Genomic DNA, 13,058 nt, shown 5'->3' with positions numbered 1-13,058 from the left:
AATTAAGTAGTGTGGAGATACCTATATTTGTACATGTGTACATGTACATGTATATGTGATCCCCGATAGAATGATAGGTAGATTTTAATGAATGTATTCGAAAATGTAGTTTTATTCACAAAACTCTAGTCGCGTGTTCGTCACGCGGCCAAAGTCGCCAAGCGCCTCTCTATGCCCTCTCGTGCCCACTCTCTTTGCTTATTTATTTTACTCTAAGTTAGTGTACCCACGACCGCCGCGAGTGTGTGACGTGTCGCGCTCATTCTGCAGCGATAATAAAACTGTAGGCAATCAACAACGCTATGAGTCTTGTGTCATGCTAAGTTCTTTGATAGACTATAAATTTACGGATGCGCTGTTCGGTCGATTCTTGATCATTGTGTTCTGTTTACGTTTTGGCATAGAGCGTGCACATGGCACGTATGTTTTTGTGATCATTTGGCGCAATGCCGTAGTAAACAAATAGTTTTGTACGTATATAAATTTGCATTTATGTTAAATTCATAAGGTAAACCATTACAATTACGATTTAAAATTAAATAGTTAAATAAAGTGTGAACTATATTTTACACACATTTAGTCGTGTTTTATGAGCATATAAGAAAATTACATGTTTGTTATATTTAGAGGTGACATAGATAATAGATAGTCTTCACGTCTGCATTCATGAATATTAATAAAACGTAATAAAGTCAGAGATTGCTTGTAAACATTTAATTACAAAGGGTAGAGAGCAATATTTCTTTGTAACTTTGTTTGTAATTTTACAAACCAACTAAACAAAAATAAACTTTATTATGAACACGCTGTAGAGGAAATGCTTTGGTTTTCCTCAGGATAAATAGACCACGTTTTGGCGCGAAACGAAGTCAACACTTAAAGCGTCCATTACAATTGTATTGAAATATATTTCAAGCATGTTTAAAAGTTCAGATAAATAAACAAAACACTAGCAATTAGTAATTCAATAAGTTTGACATATCTCAGAAATTAATAATGTTTTTTTTTTATATATATTCAGTTTTCAATCTTTTTTTATAGATCTAAGATTTTTTTAAAGGAATAGTTAATGAACTTTATATCACGCTATATTTATTAGCCTTGATAACTAAAACATATATAATTTTATTACTACACATATTTTAGGTGCCCTTGCTGTTTATGATTTCGATTGACCTCGTGTTAACGATTCTTGTCACTTGTAACACGAAGGAAACGGTTCAATTCATAACTGATTTAAATGGGTAGGGTTATTCTCTAAACAAATAAATTTCAATTAGTTTATATACAAACCGAATGTAAAAAAGAAGAGAGACTCATAATATGCTAGGCTGTACCAAGTTTCATATGTACATTCGAATGTTAATATTAAAATAATTATTTTAAATTAATAAATATTAATCGCAAATTTGTAATTTTTAGAATTGTAAGCGATTTTTATTAATTACGCCCTGAAGAATATTTCTTTGTTTCGCGTCTTGTCAACGTAAATTTAGCACTTGTGGCTATTTATTTGATCAGATTGAAAAGTTCTCTTTCATTGGTTTGATCTATTTGTTCGACGAACAATCAAATATTTAAAAAATTAGCTTCTTACACGTATAAATGATGTTTCATTACTCATATGTACGTATGAGATAATGTATTGAAACAAAATATATTGTTTCCTTTTTTTTTAGATTTTTTTATTAATTCGGTATTGATTTCTTGCTAAATCTAAAATTATACGGGCTTGTAAATGTCACTCAGTATTATATTCCTAGAGCTCAGTTTACAAGAATAATTCTTGAATAAGTAGCGTAAAATGTAACCCTATGAAATTTAATATTCAATGCGCAGTTATTTTACTTTGATGAAGACCACGTAAGCAAGTCTTTTCTAATAAAGAAAAAAATATGAATAAAAATTAGAACTGTGAGAAAATTACGCGCTTGCCCTTTTACACACATGATCCCGTTAAAATAGTGACTTATTCTTTATTACTATTAATAAAGGAATAAAATAATGACAATGTGCAAAGAATTAGGGTGGTGACCTCGTTTTCACCAGATTTGATCTGAAGGTGACCTTATACGCGCATGCGTCTTGCCTTTTGGAGAACTTCATCCACATTATTTCCAAGACCAGCTGTGTTTTCCCTTTTCTCACGTGAATGCACTCCCTAAATAGGATACGCTGACCTTCGAACGCGAACATCGTAAAAATAAACCGGTTCCCATTCAATGCTTTCAAACCCTTAAAACTCACGATACTAAGCTATACTTAATAAATATATATATGTTATCTGAATATTGTTTGGTTTCCGTCGTTATTGCACAATACATGGCTTAAGTAATGTTTTTTAATCAAAATAATTATGGTCAACAAAATGTTTAAGTATACGAGTACGTATTGGTAGTAGTTACAAACTATACAAATTTCAATGTTCGTAATAATTCATAATATTGTAGGAATTACGATTTGATGTTGTAGAAATTACCGATTTCTATGAATACTCTTAATGTAAGTTGTAATTTATGGTTTTATTAAATTTATTATTTTCTTTATAATTAGTTTTGGTTTAACCAGAATTCGATTGGAACAGCGCAATCTTTATATTTGATTTTAAGAAAATAGATCGAACTAAACTTTAGTGGGAATAAATGTAAATATAAACTGAAAAAATGCACGGCATATCGCATTTTCTTCATAAACACCATTCAAGAGAATCCACGCCCCCCATAGAAAAGGGTGACAGTTTTGAGAGTTGGTGCTCTACGTTAAGCTCGACTGATTCTCACTCATCTGTAAACGAGACATCTTCAAAGGCAATTCCTATCAATAGACGTGGTAGTTGCACGCATCGAAGTCTCCGAGGTAGTCCATTAGAAACAGCATCAAGTCCTCGAGACAGATACCCTAATTTTTCAAGTTATTTCCGCGATGTAATGGAGGGGCACGGATCACCATCTCCACATCATAACCAACATTCTCACAACTTCGACCCCAAAGCGAAGCGAGTTGATGAGGACCGATATCAGTCGAGCACGAATGCTTACCAAGCACCACGTCAGGATTATCGTCACTTTGTATCGCCTCTTTATAATGAAGTCATGGACGATATACAAGAGAATGAGTACAGTAAGTGCGAGAAATATGGTGAAATAAGTAATACAAAATTATCGCATGCACCTTTTAAAAGTCGCTTTGATAATAAAAGTTTCGCTCAGAAATTAGCGGAAAGTGCTACCGGTAGTAAAGATCACCCATATTCCAGCGAAAGGCGAGGTTCGGGTTCTAGTGTTTCTAGTGGTCACAGGCATAAACACCACTCTATACAAGAAATAATCCGGACATTTAGTAAAAAAGTTGGACATTGGCGACATGAATCAAATGAAGGTCGACGAGGATCATGTGCTGTCCCAACGACCAGCACCGATCGAATGCCTCAAAAGGATGAATTTCGTTCACGTTCAAAGTCATTAGATGGGGATCACATTCAAAAGGGCTTAAGACGGTCCGTACTTGAGGATTGCGAAGCGACATATCAAATATTTGAAACAATACTTCAAGAAGGTAATACATATTTATGTTAATTTGACCATTATCCTTTATATGATCTCAATGCATCTTTATTGGAAAGGCGGATTTAAATATAATATAGTCAGTCTTATGTCTATTAATGTCGAATAGGATGTCCTATTTTACCGCCTAAGGTCATATTTGTTTAAGCATAAGCATCGCGTCCAGCGTAAACTCGCTCTAGTTGTCAGTGTATACGGAAATGTTAAATCGTGTCTCTGAAATATGTATGTTGTGTAGTTTTTATGGTTTCGTAGACAGACCTCCTTGTTTATTATAAACCACAGTGAAGACACGTACAACAAATTCATTGTTGTCAAGTCGATATACGTTATCGGTGAAAAATTGTGTCGCACAAAATTGATTTAAATTAAATATATTATATGATGTTAATCTGATGTCAATGCCATTGAAATAAAATAGCACGTAAAAGATACAATTGTTATACAATAAAGAAAAAAAAGCGATTGCTTTGATTAGATCGTTTCATCTATTCACTTCTTCCTTATCTTATAACTAAGTGATTGCCAATTTAGGGAAATAGCTATTAAAACGTTATACTGCTATTTTGTTATCACTCCTTTTATAATTTCCTTAACCACGAAGGTTGTAAAATAACTGTTTAATAAAATCGATTAATTCAATAATTAATATCGATTTTCTTTTTCATAAAAATGTTCTGTCATATTCGGAAAATATCATTTTCTTCGATCTCAACTTCTAATTTAAATTAAATCATTAAATAAAATATTATGTTTTTATTTGTTATATAAATTTAACTCTTTAAAGTCTTCAAATGCACTACAATAATCAATCCTGTTACACGGAAACCATATTTAAAAGCGTAACAATGTCTATCAAGGATCTATTAATGTATTGAGTGTATTTTTTATATTATAACTACGGAACCTAGTTTAGTTCATGCTTTCTCATCGATCTTAATTTGATATAATTTTATTTAAACGTTATTATTTTATAGGTATGGCTAATTGCAATGTCAGAAGTGTAGGTGTATAAACAACTTTGATCTTAAATTTAAATGACGTCATTGGTCGAAATTTCAAATAATCCATAACGTTGATCTATAATTTGTAAAAAAAATTACGTTTTTTGCCATCGTAACCTTGGAAGTAAAATAAAAGATGTAAGTAGTTAAGTGGAATATTATTGTATTATAAACAAAGATATATTTAATCAAGAATTATTTGTAGTACATAATATTGCAAAGCTATTAGCAAATCGCATGGAATATGTAAATCCGAGGTTTATTTATCTCACCTCTTTCTGTCATTGGAATATGGTATAGTATATACATTATCCGCGTAAACACATAAAAATTAATTATCATTGTAACAGAAATGATGATGTATAGGTATGTAGTCAATTAATATTTGTGATAATAAGGAATTTATATATGTTGATTCTTTTTTAAATATATTAATACTTTAATATTATAATGAGTATCGTTATATGTTAAAAATAGTAACACGATTTAGTAAGCGTAAGAATTAAACAAAATGCGAACGTTTTTATAATGTACTTGTCGTTTATATTCACTATATTAATGAAGATAAAGAAAAAAATGCTCAAAGAAAATGATACGTGAATGCCGTCACGTCGAACGTTTTAAAGGACTTCTGTATCGTATGAAACAAAGAAATATGACTAGTGTGTGGAAACTATGGGTTGAAGCGTCTATGTTTGTATTTTAAAAGAATAAAGTTTTAACTTTCAATCGGTTGTACGTATTTCAAATGACTTAGTTCGTCTTAATACTAGTGGTCGCTATAAACCATATTAACATATTGCTTATCTTATACATATAAATTGGTATAAATGTGCTATGACAAAATAGTTTTCTCAGCTGGTTGTCAACCGATCTATTTTTTTGGTTGCTATTGCTTTGTTAGTATATTTTCTAAAGAATAGATGGAATTAAGAGAAAAAACAAATATATGTTTGTTTTCATACACAAAACGTTCATAAGTTTTCCACAATGTTTCAAAAAAGGTTTAATTTCGATCACTGTGTGAGCACTCGTTATATTAAGCCAGTTTAGCTTTTTTTTATTATTTATATTATTTATTAAGAAACACTAACCTTCCTCGAAACATGAAATTTACAAGGGTGTGGGTGTATTAGCATATTTAACGAGACATGTCATTATGCATACAATGCTTGGTTGCTGAAAAACTGACTTCTAATTAATATTTATAACCATCTCGTTCACCTAAAACTACTGGAAGCGAAGTATTTACTATTAGCCCTTGACACTGTATGTTGTCGATGACGGCGAGCCGTGATGTTCCAATGATTAGAATAAAAAAATCTTAACCGAAGATTGCAGGCATAACCCCCTTGGCTATGGAATAAGTTTGAAATTGTCTCCTCAATAGGAGATAAGGTCAGGCTTTTATCTTCTTCTATATTTCTTTGAAGGTCTTTTGCATAATAAGGGTTAGTTCAGTCTCAGTTGTAGCCATGAGGTTCTGGCAGAAGTTGAACCGATTCGCACTCTCTCAAGCAGTCGATGTCATAAGTGCCCATTAAGTCGTCTTGCTTATTAGTATACATTCAAGCATTTAGGCGATTAGGTAAACATTAGTGTTGGTAACCAATCGCCACAGTTTTTTCATTGTTGTATGCGTATACAGATCTCCTAGTGGGTTAAATGAAGCATTTGAGAAAATATTAGAAAGTGCATTATTGAAATTATCTATGCGTTCCACCGATTAAAAATACAATAAGGAAAGTGAATGATGATGATGATAATAATATTGATGAGGAAACTCGTAAGGGATTCTTTTCGGTATCGAGAAAATTGAAAATGTTCAATAAGGGAAAGGAAAAAAGTAAGATTTGCCATACAACTTAATATTATCAAGAGATAGTGGACAATACATTCTAGTAACTTGGTATGTGGTTTTAAATAAATAAACTATGCTACCTACCTTGTATGTCATATTATGTAGGTCTACAAGGTACTTGATTATGAACAATTTATTGAGAACGCATGACTCGTCTAAAGTGCATGCGGGATAACCAACGGCTGGGATACTCGTAGACGATTTAATTATCCAATCGAAATAATTGTATCTTAAAAATGTTTGAATTCGCTTTATATCGATGGATATTTGTGCTTGAGATGTAGCTAGGCTTTAATATTTTAGAGTAACAGCAATATATCTAGTATCTGGATTGTGATCGTGTGACAAAGTTCCTACTTTTACATTTGTTTAGTTAATATTTTCAGCTTGGTTCAATTTTGTTACAATATCTTGTCAGACTATCGAGGAAAAACGACATTGTGTTAATTTAATTACTCCTCAAATTACCTTGATCCAATTTGGACATCTGCCGTGTTAATTAACTACTTAATCGCCTTAATATGAGTGTTTCATTTCATTACTAATTTTTATGTTATAAATCAAGTTTGGACCAGAAATTTGTGAATGACGTTCTATACAAACGTTAATATTTATTGAATTTTTATTAAAAAGGTTTTGAAAGGATATAATAAGAATCTTAGAAAGCTTATATTAAACTATAAATATATTACGAAATATATTTATCTTTAAGTTAGGAACGCCAAAACATATGAAAGTTTCATCACAACAGAAGGTCTTTAAAAGCAAGGAGGACAAATAGTGTTCTTTATTTATATGTTACGTCACAAATTACATATTTGTACCATTCCTTGAGTTTCTTTACAGATATAAAACATACTGTGTTTAGTGTCTAAAATTTATAAAAGACGCGAGTCGTAATTAATAATAATATATATTTATACAATGAATTAGAATTATATGCTGTAGTTAATATGTTTTGCTGTAGTATACTATAAAAGTTCTTAAAATTACTCCCCTTAGTACTTTTCTATAAAAGTGGTCGAAGACAGGGTATGAAGTTGGCAGCACTCTTCCTATTTGGCGCAAAGCTTACAATTGTCGTTAATAGCAACCCGCCTCGGCCTCGCAAAGATAGACATATAACGGCGAGCTTTTTAACAGACTAGCAATTTAAGCTGCTTACGTTTAGGCAGCTTTCACAAGGAACTTTTAATTTCGACGATTTCTGCAAATGTCGTAAAAGGGCATGGTCGAGGTGTAGGTAATTGGAAAGGTTAAAAGACATAAGCAAACTTAGATGATGGTGTCAAATCTGTTCAATATGTGTTATTATTAATTCATAAATTTATTAATTCATTGAAGAATGTCGGCTTATGTAATAAAGAAAACCAGTTCCCGGCACAACTTGACACACCAAAGTCCGATTCACATTATTATAATAAAAATCATTAAATAATCACAAAACGCGTTTATTTTTAAGCGTTAACAGAATTTTGAATGTTCCTTTACTCAGCAACTCTTGTTTTATTCATTTATTGTAGTATCGTATGTAACTTCTGTTTATCAGTGTAGTAAATTGTTTTTTTTGAATAAATACGTATATTTAAAATAGATTTGACAAAGACATTTTCCCTTGAATTTCACAGGCTGTAGCATCGATAATCGGTTGAATCAGCAAATCGAATGGTTTACATTTTCATTGTCAAGTATTTTTGTTCGGTTTATTATCATATAATACAAAACTCATTTACGTTTCGTTTAGCTTAGTTTTTATTCGATTTTTTTTCAACAATGTACATAAAAGAGTATTTAATTTTTATAGAAGAATAAAATAATAGGGCCAATCAGAAAAAGTTGTCAGTTTGTAATAACTCGTTACTCTACGTAGCGATGATCAAATAAGTGATCAAACAAGTCTCGAGTGATTTTTGTCTGCCCAATGAGTAGTCGGTATATTCTACTCGGAGATTCTTATCGTATGCTTGAATTCTTAACTAAGCATAAGACTAGAATAATTATGTTTTACAATTAATAATTTATAAATAAAGGAAGATCCCTAAGGAAACAAAATGTCAGAATAAGCAATTATAAATCAATACAATTACTATTTATAATGCGATATTAACTCCGCGGTTCTGATAAAGTACTCATAGTGCCTTATTATTATTTCAATATATTAAACTTCCACATTTATTAATTAAGATTATGCAATTTTTTTTTATTTAAATTAGTAATGCAAAAATTGACATACATAATTATCTAGTTACATATTTACTTTATAATTTAAAAAACTCACGAATAGACTTAAGTAAAGCGAATCCTTACAGTGACAGTGGTTACTGTTATAAGCGTGAATATATACCTATAATCTAATATATAGACGTTTACGTGTAATGTCCAGACAGCCGCGACGGTGACTACTATATGATTTTATCTCTGTAACATTTGTATAAGCTTTAAATGATAAAGATTCTCAAATAAACCAAAAAATACACCCAGGGTCTTTGTAATGTAAATATGGTAATTGTGTAATACATATTATGTTTCATAGTATATGGTAAATTTTATTTTATGTAAACAGGGGCTTATTTACGGCGGGCAGCGTCACAAGAGGCGGAGAAGCGTCGCTCATCACTCGGCAACGTTCCCACTGCGCGCCACCGCGCATCTGACGCCTTCCTTGATCCCCATCATGCAGCCATATTGTTTAGAGATTCGAGGGGGGTGAGTTACCAGAATCATTAAAACTTTACACGAATGTGATACAGTATCAAGGTACGATTTCTTCAGCGCGTCGTTTGTTAAATTGCAAGAGGGGAAACAATGCTTCACGATTTACGGGTTGAAATAGTGTTAGGGGATTTTAGTTTAATTAAAAACAAAGCCGAAACAACTTTAGAAAATCATTTTTTATTTTTTATTCCGTTGACTGGTATTTTGTAATCTGAGCGGTATAATAATTATGTTACTTTCTTTTAATCAGTTTAATTATAATAAAATGTGACACAGAAGTCTATGTTAGATACATTTATAAATTATCTATAAATTAATTTATGGATTATTATTAGTACTTTTTGCGTCTGTCTATAGCTCAGCTTCATTTACATTAATTACTGAATGGATTTTGATGCAGATTTCATTAATAAAAGATGCGATCAACGAGGTTAATCAAATCAAATGGTTGATCCATAACGATTTTATACCTAATTGCAATTTTCGTAAGTTTATAGACTAAACCTTAGAAGACACAATAAGGAAACTGGCGGTCGGAGAACTGACTACAATAATAAAGCTTAAATCATGCCAGTTAAAATTATCTTAATTAGAATCTATAAGACGTGGAATAATTTTGATCCATGTTTCACATTAAACTTAGGACTCTTAACCAACTTACATACTATATACATTTCTTATTAATGACATATTTATAAAGACTAATGAATACATTTTAAATGTTTAAATATATACAAATATGAATTAAAAATAGTTACTGAATAAATCTTGTCCGCGTGCAATGGTGGCATAAATGCTAGGAGCATCTCCCCGTTGAATCGCAATTCCGATTCTTTGGGCAAAAAACGAACCAGCCCTCCTGTCACCAGTGGAAAAATCATTAAATAAATCAATCGTAATAAACAGTATCCATGCGAACCGGGTGGGTCTCTTGTATAACATAATAGTATAACGTATATTTAGTCATATATCGATTTATCTATTCTTATGATTTTGAAATTCGAAAGAAACCCTTATTGTTTTACTAACAACCTTCTAAATACATATATGTGTAAAGCTGTCAGATTCTTCACTCTCATTGATTAATAATTTATAAATAAACTACTTAATTAAAATTATCTATTAAACATAATTAAAACTGCGTGTAACAAATAAATCGTGTACTATCTATGTTTATGAAATTCATATCTAAATTATTTTGTAGTCACTCAGATGGAATCCGGTTAAGTCATAATTTTATATAAGTATTCAATCTTAATCGCTGTCGTTTTACTCTACGTAAACAAACCGCTCAATATTATTTTATGAGGAAAACTTTCATAGTTTATAAGTCAAAGTTAATTGATAAACATCGTACAGCGGCTGAGCAGAGATGGCCCAGTGGTTGGAACGCGTGCATCTTGACCAATGATTGCGGGTTCAAACCCAGGCAAGCACCGCTGATTCATGTGCTTAATTTGTCTTTATAATTCATCTCGTGCTCAGCGGTGAAGGAAAACATCGTGAGGAAACCTGCATGTGACAAATTTCATAGAAATTCTGCCACATGTGTATTCCACCAACCCGCATTAGATCAGCGTGGTGGAATATGTTCCAAACCTTCTCCTCAAAGGGAGAGGAGGCCTTTAGCCCAACTGTGGGGATTTACAGGCTGTTGTTGTTGTACAGCGGCTGATGATATAATTGCGTATTTTTCTTTGACGACGAATCGGTGTCCGTACAGTGCGACACAACTTAGACGAGCATCGAAAAAATTGTTAAACCGATCACATCCGAATTAAGTACGCTAGCCCAAATTATCAATATTTATTTCTTATGTGAATATGATCTTTACACTAACGTTATAACTTGTAATATATTTGTCAATTTGACACGTCGATTAACATGCACTTGCTTTCTCGGGTTAAACTGACGCGAAAATCTATTAGTCCTGGAATTTTAGCACTAAAAATCGGTCCGCTCTGCATAAAATCCTTCTACGTGATTTTTCGATTGGATTATGTCCGACGGTGCCCCCCAAAATTATTGAGTTACTTTACAAAAACAAAAAAAATGGTTTATATTTAAACATATCGGAAAATATCAACAATAGGGGGAAAAGTTTGGTATAAAAAAGTTGGGAAATTTTGTTCTCTACAAAAAAGATTTCTTCGGTTTTCTTCGGACTGAAACTCGGTTTTATACTCAGGAGTCTGATATAATCCAATCGAAAAATCGCGTAGGTAGATGAATTTTATGCAGAGCGGATATCTAAAAATCTTGGACTATATAGCGACGAATAGTGTCGAATGGCGCGACAGGGAGATATTTCTGTTGCATAAATCGACACATCTAAGTTGTGTCGTACTATACAATGTCATATATGTACATTATAACGCATTATTTATATGTATGTCGTCATTGTTGCTTATTATCGTACGGAGGTGGTTAGTCATGTATTTCAAGAACATTCTTCTATAGCAAGTGAACTAAAACAATTCGATTTTACAATACAGTATTTATTTATATAATCGATCGCAACTTCTTATAAAGAATCCATTATTAAATGTTTTGATTCGTGAAAAAAGTTATTGTGTTTAATCATGTAATGCTTTATATGTGGATTGTATAAAAATATGCTTCGTTTTTAATAATGAAATGAACAGCAAAGCCGCATACGAGACCTACAATATACAGCGATAGTTTATATGTAGGTACATTTCTTGACCTTAACCCATTGCATCGAAATCGATTTATCAAGCGATTAAATTTATTTTATCGAGTGAATACGCGATCAATATGTCAATATATTCAATGTAACATATAGGTGTTATTTAAAACAATTATGTAAACCCTATTTTGTATTTGATTTATAATAAAAGTGAAAGTGTTGTGTTTAGGATTTGTTTTTTAATCTTAAACTTCTAAATCAATAAAACTCTTGTTTATGTCGACAAATGCAGAGTTCAATATACGCGAACAGGGCGAATAGACTCTATTTTATGGTCATGCTATTTTTCTTGTACATTCAAATCACATAATATAATGAATTACTTTTATATAAACGAATAGATTACAAGTATTTCGTTGAAAAAACTATTTGTGTTTTAATTTCGATGATTTTATTATTTATTCGACTTGTAAATAATTTATATGAAATGATTATAAAATTGTTTTGTTCTTTTAGTTGCCGGTTGCTGACCCGTTCCTGGAAAAAGTCAGCCTTTCTGACCTAGGTAAGTGTTTTTATAGATCTTTTCCTCTGTATTTTAAAATAGAAATCAACTCAAATTATGTAAACTTTTTTTATTTTGTATGTATAATGTTTAGTGCACAAAAATACATAACTACAATATTGCTTTTATAGTACCGATACTTTGTTCATTATTGAGTTTATTTCTAGAACTATTCGTACTCGAAGCATACAATGTAGGTAAAGTTTTATGTACTATAACTTTATACTGTGTACGTAAGCTGGAAACTATATTTTTTATTATGTTCAATATTACATAATTAAAAATGAGTATATTGATTTACGGTTACTAATGAGATTATTGTCTTCAAAGGTGGCTTACGACGTTTCATATAATTTATATCAAAATATATGTCAGTGCGAAAGTATTTCTGTCCGAATTTTAATAGCTAGCTAATTTTTATCGAAAGGTTTACTCTAGATTCCTACCATTTTATAAAGGATGGTGCGAATTGTCTATTTAGTGCGAAGGCACCACATGAAGTTATATATTTCACACCATGTCTAGCACTTGCATAGTCAATCACGGGGCGCAAGATATTATGACCATTTGTGTCCTCCATTAAAGCACCCTATAATCATAAAACTGCAATGTACAGTATTGATACTTCGTCATAGAATAATCCATGAGCGAATAGTATCCACCCAGCAGGACCTGCAAAAGCTTTTACCACTGCAATTTT

The 13,058-nt window shown here is 31.5% G+C and overlaps 1 protein-coding gene across 6 annotated transcripts in view; it reads left to right on the top strand.

The window, feature by feature from the left end:
* The window catches only part of LOC124543216, a 70,614-nt gene that overhangs the window by 30,787 nt on the left and 26,769 nt on the right, over positions 1 to 13,058 (top strand). For all 6 annotated transcript variants that reach the window (XM_047121339.1, XM_047121342.1, XM_047121343.1 and 3 more), the window contains exons 9-10: positions 8,992 to 9,134; positions 12,310 to 12,358. In XM_047121339.1, coding sequence (XP_046977295.1) covers positions 8,992 to 9,134; positions 12,310 to 12,358 — 192 coding nt within the window. The remainder of the gene's footprint in view (positions 1 to 8,991; positions 9,135 to 12,309; positions 12,359 to 13,058) is intronic.

This window comes from Vanessa cardui, chromosome Z, assembly GCF_905220365.1.
Source record: "Vanessa cardui chromosome Z, ilVanCard2.1, whole genome shotgun sequence".
Classification (NCBI taxonomy): domain Eukaryota; kingdom Metazoa; phylum Arthropoda; class Insecta; order Lepidoptera; family Nymphalidae; genus Vanessa; species Vanessa cardui.
Note: the sequence above shows the minus strand (reverse complement) of the source record. Positions and strands in the feature narration are given on the sequence as shown.